This window comes from Pinus tabuliformis, chromosome Q (genome assembly GCF_031772625.1).
Source record: "Pinus tabuliformis cultivar Carrire ecotype Pingquan chromosome Q, CPIR1, whole genome shotgun sequence".
In the NCBI taxonomy this organism is placed as follows: Eukaryota; Viridiplantae; Streptophyta; class Pinopsida; order Pinales; family Pinaceae; genus Pinus; species Pinus tabuliformis.
The window spans coordinates 1,228,009,987-1,228,033,078 of NC_142296.1; the positions used below are offsets into that span (position 1 = coordinate 1,228,009,987).

At 40.6% G+C, this 23,092-nt stretch overlaps 1 protein-coding gene across 1 annotated transcript in view; it reads right to left on the reverse strand.

The window, feature by feature from the left end:
• The window catches only part of LOC149224234 (lanC-like protein GCR2), a 149,454-nt gene that overhangs the window by 109,663 nt on the left and 16,699 nt on the right, over positions 1–23,092 (reverse strand). Inside the window, exons 2-3 of the mRNA XM_089386040.1 lie at positions 15,342–15,523; positions 15,085–15,196 (exon numbers count right to left, since the gene is read on the reverse strand). Coding sequence (XP_089242166.1) covers positions 15,085–15,196; positions 15,342–15,523 — 294 coding nt within the window. The remainder of the gene's footprint in view (positions 1–15,084; positions 15,197–15,341; positions 15,524–23,092) is intronic.

The window sequence follows — 23,092 nt, forward strand, 5'->3', positions numbered from 1 at the left end:
TCTCAAAAGGAAGGCATAGATTATGAAGAAACCTTTGCACCTACCACAAGATATACTACTATAAGATCCATGGTTTCATTGGCTGTTACAATGGGATGCGTTGTCGCACAGATTGTCACAACAACGCTCAGAGCGAGGGCTATCACCCTGATCCCCGATCTCTCCGTTTAAACCGTCTCCCGCAGCTAAGGGGGGTAGACCCTATGGGATGAATGAAGACCAACAGTGGACCAGTTGGGTTCGGAGACAGAACAAGGCGATTTAGCACTTGATTGATTTAGCAATTAATGTACCAGTGCCTTATGGAGTCAATGATTAAATGATTATTTATTAAATGTTGCAGAAGTATAAACCATGTAAAACAATCACTTATCATCAAATAACGCAAACAATGTAAGATATTCAACAAATGCACAACGCCTTAACGATGATCCAGCTATTAAACTTCAAGAAAAATTAAATGCTTTAAATGATCATAAAATTTAAATGCTGACCAGTTACCACTTTCACATAGCTAACTTCAAAATAAACATTAAGTGCATTTAACTATAGAGAAATGGAACATAAAGACACCAAAAATGAATTTTTCAATTTTTTATTAAGATTTTTCAAAAAAAATTATTTTTTTAATTTTTTATATTTTTTATAAAATTTTAAGTCTAAAAAAAAAATTAACAAAACTAAAATCCTAAATAAAATCTAGTCTAACTAAAGTTTAAAAATTAAAAAAGAAACTTTTTTAACTTTTTATGAATGAAATTTTTTATTTTTTATATTTTATTATTATTATTATTATCATAGACTATAGAAAAAATAAAATCAAATCTAAATTAAAATCTAAAACTTAAACTTTTATGTGAAATCAAAAATTTAAAATTTTTCCTTTTGAAACATAACTAAAAGGCAATAACAATCTAAACTAAAATCTAAAATCTAAAACATACATCAAAGCACCTAAGTTAAAATAAGAAAAAAAATTAAATGAAAGTCAATTTATCGTGTTGGTTTTCTGCAGGTGAGAACTCAACGAGCTGAGCGTGGAAATAACGCAGAAATGGCAGCGTGAGGAGCGCGAAGAGCTTAGGCCGGAGGCGGAGAGGGTTCAATGGAGGGACGCCGCAGGGTTTGTAGGCTTTAGGGGCAGGGGAAAGAAATCCACGGGGATAGCTATGGCACCATGCTGCCAATTTGTTTTGCAGATTGGAGGGCGTTCAAAAATGCAGGAGCTGGGCTGCGTGGAGGCAGCTGCAATGCTGCAGGTGAGGGACAGCACGCTGGTCGAAGAGAACAAGGGTGGCTGCAAGCAGACAGGAAGGATTGCCAACGGATGGGTTCGATGACGTGAAGGAGAAAGGAGGCGCGGATCACTATAGCAGAGGATATGGGCAAGAGGTCCGCAGATAGACAGAAGCAAAGGAACGGGAATGGAGATCGATGCAAGGAAAAAGTTTAGAGAGCAGAGAGCAGAAGAGAACAAGCTCAATACGTTTGATCCGAGAATGGTGACAAGCAACGATGGTTTTAGCCGGTAGAAATGCAGAAAGGAATGTGATGGCAGGGACGAGCACGTCAAAAAAGAAGACTTGATGGAGGAAAAGAGATCCAGGATTAGGCGCCAGTGGAAACCACGAACAGGCAACGGGATGATGGACACACGACAGCTGCGGATTTTCAGTGGTAATGTGAGAATGCTGGCTGCATGATTTCGAAGGCGGAGAGGGTCCAACGCAGATGGGGGAAGGAACATAACAACGAGGAGATGAGAGGTGGCAAAGTGCGGTTTTGGATAGGCGATGATGGGATAGAAAAAAAAATGAAAAGCTGCGTGGGGTTAGCCTGAAAATGTAGGTTGGAGCTCAATGAAGAATGGAGCTGAAGTGTATTGGAGAAGCGTGGTTTGACAGATTGCTAAGAAGAGGGTTGGGCAGCAGTCCAGGAGCTGTGATAAAAAAATTTGAAATTTTTCAGTAAAATGAAACCCTGAGCAGCAGACAGCTCTGATAAACCCTCAAATTTCCTCAAAAAATTTGAGAATCCGTTGAAGATTATCCCTGCAAAATTTTCAAAAAAAACCTGTACCTGCAACCTGAAGACAAAGGAAACAAACGGCCAGAACCTGAGAATGCAAAAAATAAATGAAACCCTAAAAACCCTAAAAAAACCAGCTAAATAATTACAGTATTTACAGATTTTCGACTCTTAAGCAGCCAGATCTGTCAATAATCCACAGTAATATTTTCAGAATTTTAAACTTAATGTTAGATACTTCAGAAAAACCCTTCATGCATTCATAAAAATTTCAAATGATAAGCCCGGGATCAAGAATTGGCTGGGCTCTTTCAGAAAACGCAATCTGGGAGTTGGCTGGTTCAGCCGAGAACTTCCCCTAACGTCCGGTAAACTCAAAACTAAGATTTCCTGCACAGCTTAAAATCAACCATCAACATAGAGGGAGAAAACAATAGTGAAATCCAGATCAAATGGAGATACCTGCCATTATATTTCAGAATCTAAACTATCATTCAAACCCCAGAGATCAGACAAGATACCTGTGCTTAAATCAATCTTCATCAAGCTATTATTGATGACTGAAAATAAAATTATGCAGAAAAATAAAGGATCTTACAGCATTTCCAGAAGAGTAACACCAGCAAGATTTTTAACTCCAAAGTCTTCTTTATTCAACAAAAAATGACTACAAGAGAGCTTTCTTTAGCACCAGACTCTAAGATCCAATCTGATCTCAAATGACCCTTAGCACCCTATTTAAAGGAAAAATTCCCAACGGCTAGTTCGAGTGATCCATGTCAAACTAATCTTGACCGTCGATGAGGATCAAAATTTCTTTTAATCTCATCCGTCGAATTTTTAAATGCATTTTAACATATTAAAAAATTAAAATTTTGCATTTATTTACTCAAAAATTTGACTTATTATTATTTTATTATTTTTTAAATTTTTATTTATTTTTAATTTTATTTTACTTTATTTTTATTTTTTAATTATTTTTTAAATTTTTTAATTTTGATTATTATTTTATTATTATTTTTTTAATTTTTTTTATTTTCTTTAATTTTTTAATTTTTATTTTTTGGATCCTCGAACTTAGCCTTTGGAAAAATTACCTAGGACCTAGGACTTAGGACTTATGAGGGGATTAAAACATTTTCTAACCCTCAAGACACTTTACATTATGACTTTTACAATTTTACATCTCAAGGGGGAAAACCCATTTGACATAGACACTCATAGACCACTCAGTCTTGCGACACAAATATAATCTAGCAGATCAACACGCTAGGATTCCCCAAGATTCTAATGACAAAATTTATTCCGACTTTGGGGTTAGGTTGAAGGAAAACTCTGCCTATCATGGATCGGTGTGACAAAAAACCTTCCGGAACATAGATTATCACTAGAAAATTAGGTCCACCTAGGCAATCTACATACATGACTCAGATCTGCTAAGATTATTTACAATTTATACATGCAGACTGGGTTTACAAAACAATATGATCATGCTGATGATGACAGACACGGACACGTCACTCAAGCGCTATCCCTTTTGTGAAGAAAAGGGGGTGTACTGCTATGGGTAGTTGACATGTAGTGGTCAACAGGATGGAATATCCATCAAATGGATGTAAAAACAGCATTCCTAAATGGAACCTGTTGACCACCACGTGTCAACTACCCATAGCAGTACACCCTCTTTTTCGACAAAATGGATAGCGCTTGATCAACGTGTCCATGCCATTCCACTGTCATCATCAACACGATCATATTATGTTGTAAACCAAGTCTGCATGTGTAAATTGTAAATAATCTTAGCAGATTTGAGTCATGTATGTAAATTGCCTAGGCAAACCTAATTTTCTAGTGATAATCTACGTTCCGGAAGATTTTTTGTCTCACCGATCCATGAGCGGCAGAGTTTTCCTTCAGCGTAACCCCAAAGCCGTAATGGATTTTGTCATTAAAATCTTAGGGGAATCCTAGTATGCTTCGAGTCTATGTAAAAGTAATTTGGAAATAATTATAAATTGCTTGATCTGCTAGATTATATTTGTGTCGCAGAACTGGGTGGTCTATGAGGGTCTATGTCAAATGGGTTTTCCCCCTTGAGATGTAAAATTGTAAAAGTCATGATATAAAGTATCTTGAGGGTTAGAAAATGTTTTATCCCCTCATAAGTCCCAAGTCCTAGGTCCTAGGTGATTTTTCCAAAGGCTAAGTTCGAGGATCCAGAAATTAAAAAAAATAATAAATAATAAAAATTAAAAAATTAAAAAATAACTAAAAAATAAAAATTAAATTAAATTAAATTAAATTTGAAAAAATAAATAAAAATTTGAAAAAATATAATAAAATAAGTCAAATTTTTGAGAAAATAAATGCAAAATTTTAATTTTGAATATATTAAAATGCATTTAAAATTTCGACGGATGAGATTGAAAGGGATTTTGATCCTCATCGACGGTCGAGATTAGTTTGACATGGATCACTCGAACTAACCATTGGGAATTTTTCCTTTAAATAGGGTGTTAGGGGTCATTTGAGACCATTCGATCTGTGTGTCTTGTGCTAAAGAAAACTCTCTTGTAGTCATTTTTTGCACAATAAAGAAAGACTTTGGGGTTGAAATCTTGCTGGTGTTACTCTTCTGGAATTGCTGTAAAATATTCTATTTTTCTGCATAAATTTATTTTCAGCCATTGATGATAGCTTGATGAAGAGTGATTTTAAACACAGGTATCTTGTTTAGTCACTAGGGTTTGAATGGTAGTTAAATTTTTGGATATGATGGCAGGTATCTCCATTACATTTGGATTTTAGTATCGTTTTCTCCTTCTTCGTTAATGGTTGATTTAAGCTATGCAGGAAACATTTTTTTGAGATTATCGGGCGTTCGGGGAAGTTCTCGACTGAACCAGCCAACTCACGTATTGCATTTTCTAAAGAGCCCAACTAGTTTTGATCCCAGGCTTATCATTTGAAATTTTTTCTTGCAGATGCATGAAGGGTTTTCTGAAGCACCTCACCTTAAATTTAAAATTCTAAAAATATTTCTGTGGCATAACGATAAATCTGGCTGCTTAGAGCCTTCAGTTTGTAATTACTGTAATTATTTAGTTGTTCTTAGGGTTTTTAGGGTTTCATTTATTTTTTGCATTTTCAGGTTCTGGCTGTTTGTTTTCAGGAACAGGTTGCAGGTTGCAGATCTGAAGACGAAATCTGATTCTGAAGCCAGATCTAGGCCCTGGAGGGTAAGATCTGGCCTCAGAACCATCTCTTGCAGAGACATTACTCCTGCATTCCAAGTTTTTTTTGGATCTGGGAACTGTTATTCGAAGGTTTTCGTTGAGAAATCTGAAGCAGAGCGGTTTAAATTTTTTTTAAGATTTCTGGAAAATATTTTTAAGTTCTGGTGAAATTTTTGGGATCGATTGGCTGCCTGGTAGGGTTTCATGCTGCATCAAAATTTCGAAAAATTTTCAGGACCCTCAGGTCTCTCTCATTGCTGCTGGTGCCTTCAAAATCTCTCCATTCGCTGCCCAGCTCCTTCAGAACTGTTGCCTCTCTTCTCACCGTCACCGGATCTGCAACGCTGCCATCCAACCCTCATTCGCAGCAAACTTTCCCACGCTGCCACGTTTGCTCTCAGTTTTTCAACGCAAGCTAGCCTCCTGCGTGATCTCCTCGCTGCGTGGTCCCCTTCCTTCCTTCACGCAATTTTTTCCATTCACGCAGCCCTTCCTCCATCGCTGCTCCATCCACACACCTGCAAAGAGTCCCCACGCAGCTGTTCATTATCTCTCTGCCATCCCTCCTCATCCACGCATTGCTCTAGCTCACCCCACGCAGTCGTTTTCTGCTCCATTCTGAAATTGCGTGTTACCCATCGTTTTTCTCCAGCTCTGCTTGTTTCCTCTCCACACTCTTCCACGCAGCCATCCAAACCTGCGCAGTCATATCCTTTGCCCCTGCAAAGTTTCTCCACGTTGCCAAACCTGCAAACAAATATTGGAACCCGTGGCCTCTGCGTTGATTTTTTTTGGGGCTCCACGCTGTTGCACGCAGTAATTCCACCTCTGCTGCAGACTTCATCACATTCGCTCTTCCCCGCAGCCTTTCCTACCTCGCCGTCGACCTCTCCATCCTCTTCACGCTATCTGCAGGCCTGCGTTCCCATGCTTGCAACTGCAAAACAATTGTTATGCTCTTAACCTACAAGATGATACCAGAATACCAAACATGCGAGAAATATACCCAGAACATAGAACAGTGAGAAATAACAGCAAGTATTTTATCATTCAGAAAGCAATGTTCACTTGCCTCTTCGAGGGGGCAACCTCCAGATAGAGTAGAGCTCGATTACAAAATAAGACACGATGCTCCTCATAGGGAGTCTCTATCCTTTATATAGGATTCATACATGCAATACCATGGTTCTTATTATTACCAACCATCTAATACCATGGCCCATTTGCAACTAACTGTGGTCCCGTCATTAAATGCGGGTTAACCACTTACAATTATTAATATGGGCTTTATTGACTCTTTACTTAACTATAACTATGACTTGATCCTATTACATAAATAAGGGGGTTCGGGTGGGACCCTAACATGCCCTCCCCCACAAGAATAGCCTTGTCCTCAAGGCTGAAGCTGCAGAAACTACTGAAGAATAGTGGCTAGTTCCCAAGTTGCATCTTCCGAAGAGGTGTCCTTCCACTTGACGAGGACTTCCTTGATCATGCGGCCACACAAGTGCCGTTCTCGTGTGTCCAGGACCTGTTCAGGTTAGAGCCAGATTGACCCTTCTTCATCTAGTTCAGGTGGACTAGTTTGAATTTTGCAATTGTTCCCAATCACTTTCTTGAGGCATGAGACATGGAAAACTGGATGGATTTTTGCAGTGGGTGGCAAAGCTAGCTTGTAGGCCACTTCTCCAATGCGCTGAAGTACTTGATACGGTCCGTAGAATTTTGGAGATAGTTTCTGACAACCCTTGTCTTTGAGTGATGTTTGCTTATATGGTTGCAGCCTCAAAAATACATGATCCCCTTCTTGAAATTGGCGTTCTGAGCGATGCTAATCTACCTGTTGCTTCATGCAGTTTTGAGCTTGATGAAGATTCTCTCTAAGATGGGCGATCATGGTTGTGCGGTTCTGTAGGAGTTGATCCACTGCTTGTACCTTTGAGCACCCCTTGATATAAGAAGTAGGGGAAGGAGGGAGTTGACCATAAACTGCTTCATATGGAGTCATTTTGGTGGTGGCATGATAGTTGGTGTTATACCACCATTCAGCTAGAGGTAACCACTGTACCCAGAGATGTTGCTTTTCTGAAGTGAAACACCTAAGGTAGGTTTCCAGACATTTGTTGACTGCTTCAGTTTGACCATCAATTTGTGGATGATAGGAAGTACTGAGTTTTAGTTGGGTACCTTGTAGCCTGAAGAGTTCCTGCCAAAAATTATTGGTGAAGATTGGGTCACGATCAGACACAATGGAAGTGGGCATGCCATGCAATTTGAAGATCTGATCCATGAAAGATTGAGCGACCAAAGTCGGTGTAAAAGGGTGGGGTAGGGCGCAAAAATGAGCATACTTAGAAAGTCTGTCCACAACCACCATGATGACTGACTTGTTTCCTGACTTTGGAAGACCTGTAATGAAATCCATAGAAACCTCCGTCCATATTGATGTCGGGATGGGCAATGGTTGTAATGTGCCTGGTGCTTTGACTGTCTCTCCTTTGTGGTGCTGACAGACGTCGCATTCCGCTACAAAAGTAAGAATGTCCTTTTTCATGCCTGTCCAAAAAAATGATCTTTGAGTGCGAGCATACGTCTTCTGAAAGCCTGAATGTCCTGCAATGCGGGATGAGTGCAACTCTGCCAAAATGCGGCTTTTAAGGGTGGATGTTGGTGATATTACGACTCTGTCCTTGTAGCGAAAAATCTCATCCTGCCATGAGTAGCCCTTGGTGGAATTTGAATCCTCCTGCAATTGAGTAATGAGTTGGGAGAGCCAGGGGTGTGAAAACCCTTCCCTGCGAGCCTCTTCAATCCATTCTGGAATGGGAAGGGAAATTGCGAGCAGGGTACTTTCCTCCTCAAATTGGCGAGATAATGCATCTGCTACAATATTTTTGTGCCCTTTCTTGTAAATTATCTCATAATCATATCCCAGCATTTTGGCGAGCCATTTATTTTGTTGTGGTGAGGATAGGCATTGCTCCAAAAAATATTTAAGACTTTGATGGTCTGTGCGGATTTGGAAGCGTCTCCCCAATAAGTAAGGTCGCTAGGTATCTACTGCATGTAAGATGGCCATCATCTCCTTCTCATAGGTAGATTGTCCCAGATTCTTCCCACTTAGTTGTTGGCTTGTGAAGGCCAAGGGTCGACCTTCCTGCATTAAGACCGCCCCAATACCCGTACCCGAAGCATCACATTCAATGACAAAAGATTTGGTGAAGTCAGGTAGTGCTAAGACTGGAGTGGAACACATGGCATTTTTGAGAGCTGTAAAGGCCTGTTGTGCTTCATCATTCCAGAGGAATGAATTTTTCTTGAGGAGTTGAGTGAGGGGCCTCGCAATGCGACCATAATTGTGGACAAATTTGCCATAGTAGCCCATGAGACCCAAAAATCCTCTTAGGCTCTTCAAGGTCTTAGGTTGAGGCCAATCCTACATTGCCTGGATCTTTTTGGGGTCCACCCTGACACCTTCACGCCCCACAATGTGGCCCAAATACTCAACTTCTTCCATGCCAAAAGAACACTTGGACATCTTAACAAATAATTTATGCTCACGAAGCAGTTGCAAGAGCAGATCTACATGCTGAAGATGTGCGGCCCAAGTGCGACTGTAGATGAGGATGTCATCGAAGAAAACAAGGACAAATTTTCTGAGATATGGTTTGAGCAGGTGGTTCATAAGGCTCTGAAAAGTAGATGGGGCATTACAAAGACCGAATGGCATGACCAGGAACTCATAATGGCCTTCATGAGTTTTGAAAGCAGTCTTTGGAATGTCGACTTCTTTCATGCGAATTTGGTGGTAGCCTGAGCAAAGATCAAGCTTAGTGAAGAATTGAGCCCCATTTAGTTCATCCAGCAAATCATCAACAACCGGGATGGGAAATTTATCTTTGACTGTCAACTTATTGAGGGCCCTGAAGTCTGGACACATATGCCATTCCCCATCTTTCTTGAGCACCATGACCACCGGTGATGAATAAGGACTAACGCTGGGATGAATGACACCTACTTCCAAAAGTTCCTTGATTAATTTTTCTATTTCATTCTTTTGGGTGAACGGATATCTATATGGGCGCACATTTGGTGGTTGGGCCCCTGGGACCAAAGTGATGCTATGATCATGTTCCCCTCTCGAGGGTGGAAGCTCATGAGGCTTGGCAAAGACTGGCAGATGGTTATTTAAGGTCTGTTGTATCTCAGGATGAATCGGAAGAGAATTGGGTTCGAAGGCCTGGATGGCATTAAATTGAGCTATAACTCCATGATGGCCGTTTTTTTAACAATTTTTCCATCCGATGTGAGCTGATGATCGAGGGAGCTCCCGCCTGGAGTTCGCGGAGGGTACGTGTGTGGTTGTTCTACTTAAAGCTCATATATAACTCCTGGAAATCCATTGTCATTGGGCCAAGTGTGCATATCCATTCAGCACCTAGACAATGTCGCACCCTCCCATGTGTATGGCAAACATGTGGGTCTTTAACTGATAATCCCTCATTTGAAATTTGACATTTTCACAGCAGCCTTCACATTTCATTGTTCCTCCATCAACAATTTGGACTTGGAAGTTAGAAACCGCTCGTACAAAACAATGCACTGCTTCCGCGACTCTTTAATGGATAAAATTATGTGTACTTTCACTATCAATCAAGACTACTACTGGGCGATGCTTACTAAAACCTCTGATTTTGAGAGTTTGAGGAGAAGAAATCCCTGCCAAAGCATGCAGCGAAATAACTGGTTCTTCATGTACATTGTCCTTCTGGTTGTCCTCTTCTTCCTCCTCTGGTTCCTCAAGTGGTGGGGCTTCCTCCGATGAGCTGTGATCAGTAGCATCAATTTGAAAAAATTTGGGCTCCTTGCATTTATGCCCTGGGGAGTATTTTTCATCACAGTAGTAACATAATCCATGCTTTCTTCTTTCTGCCATTTCTGCAGGTGACACCTTTTGAACCTTAAGTGTTTGGGTAGTGCTGTGAGCCTGTGGGGGGTGACCCTTGGCGATGAAATTTGGGCGATTGGACTAGACTGCTAATGCACGTTCTACTTCACGAGCTATCTTGCAAGCCTCCAGCCATGTTGGAGGGTGGTGCAGTCGAACGTGAGCTTGTATGGCCTCTTTAAGACCACTGATAAAACATTCCATGTAGAAATCATCTTGTAGACCTAAAGTGCGGAAAGCTAAGGCTTCAAAGGCTGTAATATATTCATCCATTATTCAAGTCTGTCGGAGCTTAGTGAGACTAATCAAAGCGATCCATAAGAGCTTTTTTGAATGTGTCCCAAGTCAAGGGCCTTCCATGGCAACGTTGATGCCATTGCCACCATTGCCATCTTTCATTGTCCAAGTACATGCTCCCCACACTAAGCTGAGTGGCAGGATGTAATTCAGATTATATTGCTCCATTTGTGCTATCCATGCTGCCGGGTGAGAGCCATCAAATTTATGCATGTCCAGCTTGGGTGGTCGCGGACGGGATTGTTGATGGGCGCCCCATAGGTGAAGAGAGTGGCTAGACTCACCCTCACTATGTTCATTGCCCATATATGCCTCCTCGCGGGCTTCCGCCTTGCCCACAGAGAGTACTGCAGTTATTTTCGACAGCTGGTCTTGGATTTCTTTCAAGGATGCTTCAAGTTTGTCGATCTTCTCATTCGCCATAGCTTGAGCTCTAGTTTCTACCATGCACCGATCCGATGTACTGGAAATTTTGGGACCGCCCAAATTTTTTGGCTCTAACAATTGAATGGTACCACCTTGCTTAGCTCGTCGTCCTGATTCTAATGGGCTAAGTCACCAATAAGCACCTCGGGGGGTCTCAGACTTTTTTTTTCTTTTTCTTCTTAAAACTCCTAACGGAGTTTTACTCCTTGCTTAGGAATACTGCAGTAACCGAATCCTCGAAATGTCACTGAGATTAGTGATTCGGTATGATGGATTCCAAGCCCATGACTACTCCCATAATCACCAATCTCAGGAAGTTTAGAAGCTCTAACTCAAGTCTCGTAGATCCTATTACCTATCGTAATTTGGTGGGTTCTCTGATGTATCTGGTAAATACTAGACCGGATATATGTTTTGTTGTGAACATTCTTAGTCAATTTCAGTTGGAGCCTCGTCATGATCATTGGATAGCTGCCAAGCATATATTAAGATATCTACATGGCACTATACATCATTGCCTAAAGTATGACAACAAGGAAGTCAAGTTGACAGGTTTTACAGATTCTGATTGGGGTGGCAGTGAGACTGATGGAAGAAGCACTATTGGTGGATGTTTTAGTTTGGGATCTACGATGATCTCATGGATGAGTAGAAAGCAAGATCTTGTTGCTTTGAGTAGTGTTGAAGTTGAGTATGTGGCTGCATGTGAAGTAGGAAAGGAGGTTGTATGGTTGAGGAAACTTTTGTCAAATTTGTTTGAGAAGCCTCTAAGTCCTACTGTGATAAATTGTGATAATCAAAGCAACATTAAGATGTCTGAAGATCCCATGTTCCATGCAAGGACGAAGCATATCAACAATAAGTACCACTACATTAGAAGCTTGGTACAGGATGGGATCGTGAAGCTACAATATGTCCCGACCGACAAACAAGTAGTTGATGTGTTAACAAAGTCTCTTCCTAATAAGAAGTTTGAATATCTTAGAAGCATGCTTGGTTTGGTTGATATTACTAATCTCGTTGATGATAAATGTTTGGAAGAGATTTGATGAGGCATCTTGTGTAATACAAAATGCCTGGGAGGACATCTGGTCGGCCTATGTGTTGATGTCTAGTTCTCGAAGTAGGGAGGGTGGTGTTGGTCATAGAACTCTGACCTTGCATTACGCACTTAGTTCCCTCGGTTGATGGTTAGCAAGCCTGATGGTACCTAGAGAGGCTGAAAGCTTTAGTCCTTCTTAGTCCCACCACAATAGATTGCCCTGATCAAGAATCTAGTCCATGGCATCGTGTGTGCCTAAACTCTTCGTAGTTCTTTTGTTTTGAGATCTTCCTTGTAATTGTATAAACATGTGTAAATTATGAATACCTCCCTAGTTCAAAGGGAGTGTTGAAGAATGTAACTAGGTTCGGTCTTCATATTTATATTTGAGTCAAAGAATGAGAAAGAAAAAATTATTATTATTACAATGACTTATTAAAGCGTGGGTTTCATGCTTGGGTCATCATTTTATAGGTCATAGTCCCCATTGAAGACTTCTAGGTTTTATATTGAGTCATTAGAGTCATTGTCCAATTAATGAGACCCTTCTTGAGCTTTTGAGTCATGTAAAAAGAATTATTATTGATTCAAATATGTAATTTGTCACCTCCACATCAAGTCGGCCCTTGCCTGATGAAGTCGGCCTACAAGAGGGCAATTCGACCCACAGAAGAGACTATATATACAAGTGCAGTTCGATATATTTTCTCACCAGCTCAACAAGTTCGATACACAAGAAGGAAGTGCAGAAAAGTGTGAAGTGCAAGGAGAAGAAGGAAGAATTGCAGAAGAAGATCAAATTGAAGTTTTGGACTATCTCTTTCTCTCTTTCGTACGAAGTTACTGGGTTGTTGCTGGGGTCGAAGATCTACTCCTAGGGAGGTCAAATTTACGGGTTTGTTGGGTCGAAGTTTTGCTGCTGTTGCATAGGTCGAAGTTTTGCTGCTGGATAGGTTGAAGTTCTGCTGCTAGATAGGTAAAAGTTCTACTGTTGCAGGGTCGAAGATCTAGATCGAAGTTGCTGGAAGGAAGGGCTAACTTAGTGATTGGAGGAAGTTTGTGTCTAATTCGAAGAGTCTTGGATTATCTCTTCTTGTCTTGTGAAAACTACTGAAGGAAAAAGTTTGATTGGGGTTTCCCCTAGATATGGGTTTTGCCCTGGCTGAGTGCCTCCATCTTGTGTCTGTTGTTCTTGTGATCTTCATACACAAATAATTTGGTAATTGCTTGATGAAAGATAATATAATAAAGAATTAAAAGAAGCCAACATAATTCACAAGTAATTATCAAGAAATAATTTGTATCATCAATAGGGACAAAATTACAAATCAAATAAGGAATAAGGTAGTTATAGCATGTGTATCTTCCCATGGCGAATACCTCCTTCAAAGATAGCCTCAAAACACAAAGTTTTTCTTTATGTCCAAAGTGTCCTCCACTATTGTCCTCCACCATGTGCATATATTAATTTCACTCTTCTCAAATAACCCAAACACTCAAGCAACAAGGACGAGGCATTGCTCAAAAAGTTGCTCCAAATGCAGCAAGAATTTTAAAACAACAAATTTGTAACCATGATAACTCACTCAATGTCAGTCGGAATTTCCATTATGACCACAATTTGGAAATATTGTAGACATTCTACATATATTGGCACTAACCTAGCAACAATGTGGGCACTATGTCAAAAGATATCTGCTCATGAGCTAGGACAACCCCCAAAACTCCCATGAAGTGGAACTCATTGATATCTGTGCAAGCAATGGTCCAATAGTTTTTAGAACAACTTCTCAAACATTGGGCAATCTCAAGATGTGTGCCAAGTGCAAGATTACCATAATCAATTAAATCCATAAAGGAAGGGGACGACCCTATAAAGCAAGCAAAATAATGTGCAAATTAAGAGAGAATCAATGGAAAACTCCACTAAGAAGCATACTTCAACTCAATCCATATGCTAAGAGTATCTAATCAAGCAAAGGCATCCACACAATGAGGCTCAAACCATGCTACAACAAGTCAAACATAGCCATTGGAAGGGCTAAAAGCCATCTAGAAATGAGTGTACAGGAAGAGCACTCTCCTCAGACAAGGAGTCCATCATGCCAAGATCTACTCCTCTTGCCAAACCAGTCTTCTCTTTTTTAAGTTGTTTATGCCTTATGGTTTGTAGCCTTACTACCTATTAACTATGGCTTCTAGGAAGACCAACAGTCCAACAGCAAAATGCCCTAGGGCTCTTCTAACAATGAACAAAATCATAGAAAATGCTATGAATGTCTATAATGAGCCATGCCTGCATAAATCCTTTGTCATAAGCATTGTGGGGATAAATCCCTTTGTCATTGTCTACCTTGTGTCGAGCCCAAGTAACAAAACTAAAAAGCTATCAGACCCACAACATACAGAAATGATCATCTTGTCCTCAACGGATGTATGTCAGATGTCAAATTTCACACTTCATGTTACTCAAAAGTTACCAGAACCAAAGACTTTGAGAAGAGGAGAAGCGTTTTATAGCATTGTTAATTGAGGAAGTTTTGAGAACGATGAAGAATCAAAGAACACCACCAAGCAGAGTGAGTGGGGGCCTGCAGAATTAAGGAAATGAACTCACTTGCATATCACCATTAATGCATTTGCCCCTTTGCATGCTTTAGATCTTTAGTGTTTGTTCTACCATCTTGGCCTTTTCCACCATCTATGCAGTGGCATAAAATAGCCCAAAACCAAGAAAGTTTACTTCTAGATCTGTTGCAGAGGAGAATTATGTCCCCAAAGAACAGGAGAAAAGTTTGCCCTAAAGGTCTATCACAATATAATGTATCTAAATTTTGAAGTTATTATCTATTTTACATTTAAATGCATATATGAAGAATTGTAGCAGAGCAAGGATTACACTGCATTGCATTTGAAGTTGGCACATACCATTTTTCACCTATTTTAAAACAAGTTATCTCATGATGAATATGTCCTGAAAGGGATTTCCTTGTTTTAAAAACAGCATTGTGATACTAACAAATAGCAAACTCCGAGGCTTTTTATATCTTACTGGTCAATCCCAATATAAAAAATGAATAGCCAAGGCCATCAAAATTCTAAGTTACCTTTCTGAAGAGGCTTAGGTAATACTCCAGCATCTCTTGATTTCCACCACACTTTGCTGCAGCTGCTCCCAATGCATATACACCAGCTTGCCCGCAAATAAATGTTATATACCTGCAACAGGATAGATATACTTATGTGAGCCGTAATCTAACATTGGAATAGCTATTTTGTTTTACATATAAAACTATCCCATGTTTATAATGACTCTTGAAGAAGCTTCCAATACACAGAAATAATAAACTCAGAATGAACATACTCTCTCATGCCCTGTGCAGCAGTAGCACATCGTTCAACAATCTGTGTACATAGAGTCAAGTCATCTGGGTTTTTCATCACTTCATAAGCTTTGAAGCACAAATAAGCTGTTCCAAGAGAACCTGTGTACAGGCTGAAATCCCTTACAGCAGCCTGAGTATTCACCCATGTTTCCTTCACAATCTGCAAATACCCGAAATTGATTTAATATCTTTCTGGCATGAATGAAAACCAAAAGTCGGATCATTTCATTTTTCCACAATGGCTGAAAATGGGTTAATATTAATACCTATGCATTATCATTACTCGTGTTTGTCAGATTGCATGTAGAGGAAAATCCAGCTAAAAGAGGAAATTTGTTTATGAGAACATAATAGAATAATGGCCGCTTTAGATGAAAAGTATTTCAACCAAGAATCGTAAAACTGAATCTACTTTACTAAAACAAAATAGGAATGGAACCTGTATACAAATTGACAAGGAATGCCTTCTATATATTTTTTCAAGTTAGTTCCACTCTTAGTATATGTGTAAACATCACTTATCATGCTCTTTGGGGTTAATGGGGTCACTTGGATGGCCATAGTCGGCATGACACCACTCCTCAATCGGCCTTGGACAATAAAGTGCCATGTATCTTGTTAGCCATTTTCAGAGGTGGCCAAACAGCCTAGAGAGAAAAAAGACAATAGTTGAGTATCAATGGCCTCTCTCCAGCAACTAGCTTGCCCAACCCCAAAAACGATGACCCGAACCCCACAGCATCGGTTGTTCATGTCTAATTCAATGCTGTCTATACTTTGTGTTACAGCACCCTGCAGGGTGGGTTTTAAGGATGTTTACAGTATTCTGGAACTTGACTGCTGCCAGTGTTCTCACTGAGTTTGTTAGATTATGTTAAAATTGGCAACTAGGGCCAAACTCCACATAGGTCATCTTGTTTATGACAGCTGATATTTTTTCTTGGATTCTTCTTTCCGAGAGGTGTAGGATTGATCTAAAAATCGTCCGATTCCGACATGTACAAATGAAGTTATGGATATATTTTGATTATGGTCAAATTGTCAAGGTCGGCCAGCAAACTTATGTAGGCTCAGAAGCCCAACAGTCACGTCTATTCATCCTCAACGTTGCATATAAATAGAAAGTGACTTAACCTCATTTGGACACACTTCTCTCTCTCTCCTCATTGATTGGGTACGGATTTTTGGGCCTCTCTCTCTCCACATGTCCGAAATTTCAAGAAGCCGAAATTTCAGGAGAGCGAAATTTCAGGACAGTTTGACCAAGCATTGACCAGCATGCATTGACCTCCTTTGACTGCATTTTTGTGAGGGCTATCTCTGTTTGGGCAAGCCAAATTTCTAGGCACATAAATCGAGGCTAAGCATTAACTGTTGACCAGCATTGACTGCAGCTAGGGCTGACAGCAGGTGAGTTGTTTGACCAAACTTTGACTAGGCTGAATTTGACTATTTTGAGGACTGTTTTATCTTGCTGTTTGGAGGCCGAAGTTGACTGAAGTTGATCGATTTGCTAAGGGTCAAATCTGCCCTATTGACCAGCGTTGACTTTTCTGGTTAGGGCTCTTTTGCTGCTGTTATAAATTATCAGATTTGTAAATTGTACTATCTCTCTCTGCTGAACTATTGAAGACTAAAAGAAGATTTGATTAAGGGTTCCCCACATTGGGGTTTGTCCCTGGCTAGTGCCACATCTTGTGTCCTCTTGTCTTGGCTTGTCTTCTACTGTTTATGTTTATGTTCTATCTGCATTTTACTATCATGTTGATGTGATTGCTAATCTGAATATTGATACTAGGCTAATAAAAAAATTGAAGTAAAATTGCTTTAAAGCATAGAACATACCATTGTTGCTTAAAATTAACATGGTATCAGAGTTGAGGTGAAGACAAAGCCCAAGCAAGAGTGAAAGAGCAATCACCAAAGACAGTTGGACAAGGACGAAAGGTTCAATGGGTTCCTCATCCTGCATCCAGGATGAAGACAAGCTCCATGATAAATCTGACTATCATGGATGGAAAATGTCTCTTGATTTGACCTTGGAAGAAAAAGAAGTGATGGACTATGTGCAGAGTAAAATCTCTCAACCTCCTTCAAATGCCCCAGTTGCTACGAAGACCAAGTACAATAGGGCTGAATTCAAAGCAAAGAAGATTATCGGGGATTCCATTGACAAGCATCTGGTGGCCTACATCGTCGAATTGAAGACCTCCAAGGAGATCTACGACAGGTTGGTTAGCATGTTCAAGGTTAGTAATGCTAATAAAATTCTATTTCTCAATAATAAGTTGAAGGATATTAAGAAGGGCAAGGACAAGAATATTCAATCCTATTTCTTGAGGATTACTGAGATCAAGAATGATCTACTCTCGATTGGAGAAGCCATTCCTGACAGAGAACTTACTCTCACCACCCTTGGAGGACTCCCACCTGAGTGGTATGTATTTAGAACCATCATCCTCAACAATGATCGAATTCCAGGGTTTGAAGAATTGATGTCGAGATGCATTCAAGAAGAAACAAGAATGGTGGAGCAAGAAATGCCTTCTAATAGAAGCAACCCCACTGCATTCTCCGCTCATGCCAAGAGGAGAAATAATGCAAGATCTAAAAGTCATTTCCATGGAAAGCCTGGATCTAAGGGAGGAAGGAAGGGTAGGTGCTTTGTTTGCAATAAGTTTGGCCACTACGCAAGGGAGTGTCCAAATAGAAGGAACACGTCGCATGATGATGATCACAATCATTCCAAAGCCAACTTCAACAACAACGATCAAAGGAATGACAGGTCCAATGGCAAAGGAAAAAGGAATGCGGGACATCAAGGAAATGGTCGACCCTCCAAGAAATCAAGGAACTCCACGTATGAAGAATCAAATGTTGTTAAAAATAAGCAAAAAGAGTACTAACTTATATCAGCCCTCTTCATTGCCTCTCCTTCGGACACTTTGGGAAATTGGTTGATTGATAGTGGTGCCTCAAGGCACTTCACCGGATACAAGGAAGCCCTCTCTAATCTGATAGAAAAGGAGACAAACTTGGAGATCATCCTTGGAGACGATGCCACCTATCCTGTGAAGGGAGTAGGGAATGTTACCCTTCAATTGAATCAAGGTAACACTATTTATTTGCAAGAAGTACTATATGTGCCTGATCTCAAGAAGAACCTAGTGCCCATTTCAGCCATGAAGGACAAAGGATTCAAGGTGGCATTCATCGATGGAAAGGTACGTGTTTGGAAAAGAAATTTTAAATATGTTTTTACTCTTAGGTTCAGGGTTGACACTTTGTGTTAAGTTGAAGGAAGTCCATTGGGAGCCATGTCTTGCGACACATCTCTACAATTTAAACTATGGCACCGGAGGTTTGCCCATCTTCATTATAAAGCCCTACCTGATGTGAAATAGATGGTGACAGGTATGCTCGAGTTCAAAGTAGAGCATGAAGGTGTATGTTCGGGATGTGCCAAAGGAAAACTTACAAGGGGACCATTTCCCTCAAGTAATAGCAAGACCACAGATATATTGCAATTGATCCACTCCAACATATCTTGTATGATGCCCGTAAACTCTTTGGGAGGATACTTATATTATCTCACCTTTACGGATGATTATTCTCGCAAGGCCTCGATCTACTTCTTGAAGAAGAAGGATGAAGTGTTCACCTAGTTCTGACACTTCAACGCCTTGATCGAAAACCAATTCGAGAAGAAAATCAAGATATTGAGGACTAATAATGGGACAGAGTATGAATCCAAGGAATTCCAAGATTATTGCAAAGAAGTTGGCATTAAGAGGGAGACTACAACACCATACACTCCTGAGCAAAATGGTGTGGCTGAAAGGAAGAATCGCTCTATTGTAGAAGCAGTTTGTACCATGCTTCTTGATCAAGACCTTCTAAAGTTCCTATGGGCTAAAGCTGCAAATACCACCGTGTATGTTCAAAACCGATGCCCTCATCAAGCATTGGAATCCAAGGCTCCCGAAGAAATGTTCAATAGAAAGAAACCCGATGTCTCTCATTTTAGAATTTTTGGAAGTCTCGTATATTTTCATGTGCCGAAAGAGAAAAGAAGCAAATTGGGTGCATCTGAGAAGAAAGGAATCTTTGTGGGCTATAGTGAAAATTCTAAGGGATATAGAATTTATGTGGTTGGTCAAAAGGAAGTTGAGATAAGTCATGATGTCACCTTCGACAAAGATATGGCCCTCAGGAAAATCAACAACCTTCCTATCCTAAGGAAGGACAAAGAAGCTGACACCAAAAATCAAGGTGCAAAAGAAGACAAATCGATGTCTGATGTTGATGAACCTATGGATCATATTGATCCTCCTCCTCATGAGCCCTCCTCCTCCAAAAGGAGACCCTCATGGCTTAGGCGGACTCTCGAAGAAGCCGAGAGACACATTGCAGCAAGTGGGACTTTCCGTGAAAGCAAGAAGTCGAACAGGTATCAAGGATATTTGACCGCCATGGGCACTATCATTCAAAATGAGCCTTCATCATTCGAAGAAGTCGTGAAGCATCAAGTATGGGATGTGGTCCCTAGGCCCCAGGACAAATCGATTGTCACCACTAAGTGGCTCTACAAAATCAAGCATGGAGCTGATGAAAGTGCAAAAAAGTTCAAGGCTTGCTTTGTTGCTCGAGGCTTCTCTCAAAAGGAAGGTGTAGATTACGATGAGATATTTACACCTGTTGCCCGATACACCACCATCCACTCGATCATAGCCCTTGTTGCCTCGCAAGGATGGAACCTACATCAGATGGATGTCAAGACCGCTTTCTTGCATGGTTCAATCAAAGAGGAAGTCTATGTGGAACAACCCGAGGGGTTTGAGGTTCATGATCGGGAATCTCATGTATGCAAGTTGAAGAAAGCTCTCTATGGATTGAAGCAAGCACCTCGGGCTTGGTATGAGAGGATCGATAGTTATCTGATGAAGTTGGGATTCACTAGAAGTGAAGTCGATCCGAACCTTTACTTTAAGGTTGAAAATGATAAACCTCTCATTCTGGTACTTTATGTGGACGACCTCTTTCTGACAGGTGCAAACCCTCTCATTCACAAATGTAAGAGGGAGTTGGCTTCTGAATTTGAGATGAAGGACCTAGGACCGATGCACTATTTCCTAGGGTTGGAGGTCTGGCAAAAAGTCAGGTGAAATTTTCCTCTCTTAAGGAAAATATGTTGTGAAGATATTGGAAAGATTTGGGATGGTGGACTGCAAGCCTGTGACTACTTTGATGGAACTTAACTTTAAGAAGTTATGTGGTAGTGTTGCTGGACCTGAATTGGGAAATGCTTTTGAGTATCGTCAACTCATAGGAGCATTGATGTTCTTGGTGAACTCCCATTCGGACATATGTTTTGCAGTTAACACATTGAGCCAATATATGGTTGAGCCTCATCATATACATTGGATTGGTGCCAAGAATCTTCTGAGATATCTTCGGGGCACAATCACTCATGGACTGAGATACACTGTCAGAGATGTGAGGCTGCATGGTTATTCTAATGCTGATTAGGTTGGCAGTGTGGTGGATCGCAAGAGCACTTCTAGATGTTGTTTTTCTTTGGGTTCTGCTTCGATATCCTGGATGAGCAGGAAGCAGAAATCAGTTGCCTTGAGCACTGTCGAGGTCAAATACATAGCTGCTAGTATGGCCTCCTGTGAAGTTGTCTGGTTGAGGAAGCTCTTCAGTGAGTTGTTTGGACATGTGTTGGATACCACCGTGATCCTCTGCGACAACCAGAGTGGGATCCGATTATCAAAGAATCTCATGTTTCATGATCGCTCCAAGCATATAGATATCAGGTACCACTTTATTCGAGATATGGTACAACAAGGAGTAATAAGGCTCCATCACATTGGGACTGATGAGCAAGTCGTCGATATTCTGACAAAGCCCCTAGGGAAGGTCAAGTTCTTGGCCTTCCGAGAACGACTTGGAGTCGTGGAGAGACCCTCTTATGAGGATCCTGTATGAGATGGACATTGAACTCTAGGAGCTTCGGGGGGCTTAGGGTACTTCTTGGAGCGATGAGCAACCATAGGGTGAGTGGTTCAACCTTCCCCTAGTGGTTTGTTGTGTACAGGGTGAGTGGTTCAGCCTTCCCCTACGATACCCCTTGGCGACATGTAGGCAAGATGAGTGGTTCATCCTTCTCCTGCTGAGACATCCTACCCATGTAGTCTGGGACTCATGGGAAGTACCTCTCATCTGGCCAATGAGTAGGGAAATGAGGATAGGGACCATAGTACTACTGATGGACGCATTGTGTACTACCGTACTCCCTATGCTAGGATGACCGATATTGATTTGGGATCAATTGGAACCGCTTCGGGTCAGTAAGAGTGATATGACACACTCTCCTTTGATTGGGACTGACTTCGAGTCAGTAAGAGTGATATGACACACTCTACTTTGATTTGGACTGACTTCGAGTCAGTAGAGAATGGTATGATACATTCTCAATCACTTCTTCTTCTTCATAGCAGTGCATTGATGGCAGAGATAGTACAGATTGGCAAATGGATTAGCAGATGGAGTTCTCCCTAGTTGAAAGGGAGTGTTAAAATTGGCAATGAGGGCCAAACTCCACATGGGTCATCTTATTTATGATAGCTGTTATTTTTTTCTTGGATTCCTCTCTCCGAGAGGTGTAGGATTGATCTAAAGATCATCTGATTCTGACATGTACAAATGAAGTTATGAATTTATTTTGATTACGGTCAAATTGCCAAGGTTGACCAGCAAACTTATGTAGGCTCAGAAGCCTAACAGTCACGTCTATTCATCCTCAACGTTGCATATAAATAGAAGGTGACTTAGCCTCATTTGGACACACTCATCTTCACACTTCTCCCTCTCTCTCTCCTCATTGATTGAGTACGATTTTTGGGCCTCTCTCTCTCCACATGTCCGAAATTTCAGGAGGCCGAAATTTCAAGACAATTTGACCTAGCATTGACTAGCATGCGTTGACCTCCTTCGACTGCGTTTTGTGAGGGCGAAATTTCAAGAGGCTGAAATTTCAAGAGAGCAAAATTTCAAGAAACCGAATTTCTGGACAGTTTGACCAAGCGTTGACTAGCATGCGTTGACCTCCTTCGACTGTGTTTTGTGAGGGTTATCTCTGTTTGCGCAGGACGCATTTTTGGGCATAGAAATCGAGGCTAAACGTTGATTGTTGACTAGCATTGACTGCAACTAGGGTTGACCGCAAGTGGGTTGTTTGACCAGACTTTGACTGGGTTGAATTTGACTGTTTTGAGGGTTGTTTTATCTTGCTGTTTGGAGGCTGAAGTTGACCAATTTGCTGAGGGTCAAATCTGCCCTGTTGACCAGCGTTGACTTTTCTGGTTAGAGCTCTTTTGCTACTGTCATAAATTATCATATTTGTAAATTATACTATCTCTCTCTGCTGAACTATTGAACACTAAAAGAAGATTTGATCAAGGGTTTCCCCACATTGGGGTTTGTCCCTGGTTGGTTCCACATCTTGTGTCCTCTTGTCTTGGCTTGTCTTCTACTGTTTATGTTTATGTTCTATCTGCATTTTACTATCATGTTGATGTGATTGCTAATCTGAATATTGATACTGGGCTAATAAATAAATTGAAGTAAAATTGCTCTAAAGCATAGAACATACCATTGTTGCCTAAAATTAACAAATTACATAGGGAATTTTCTATGCTTAATACCCTACTTTGGTTTTTGAGGT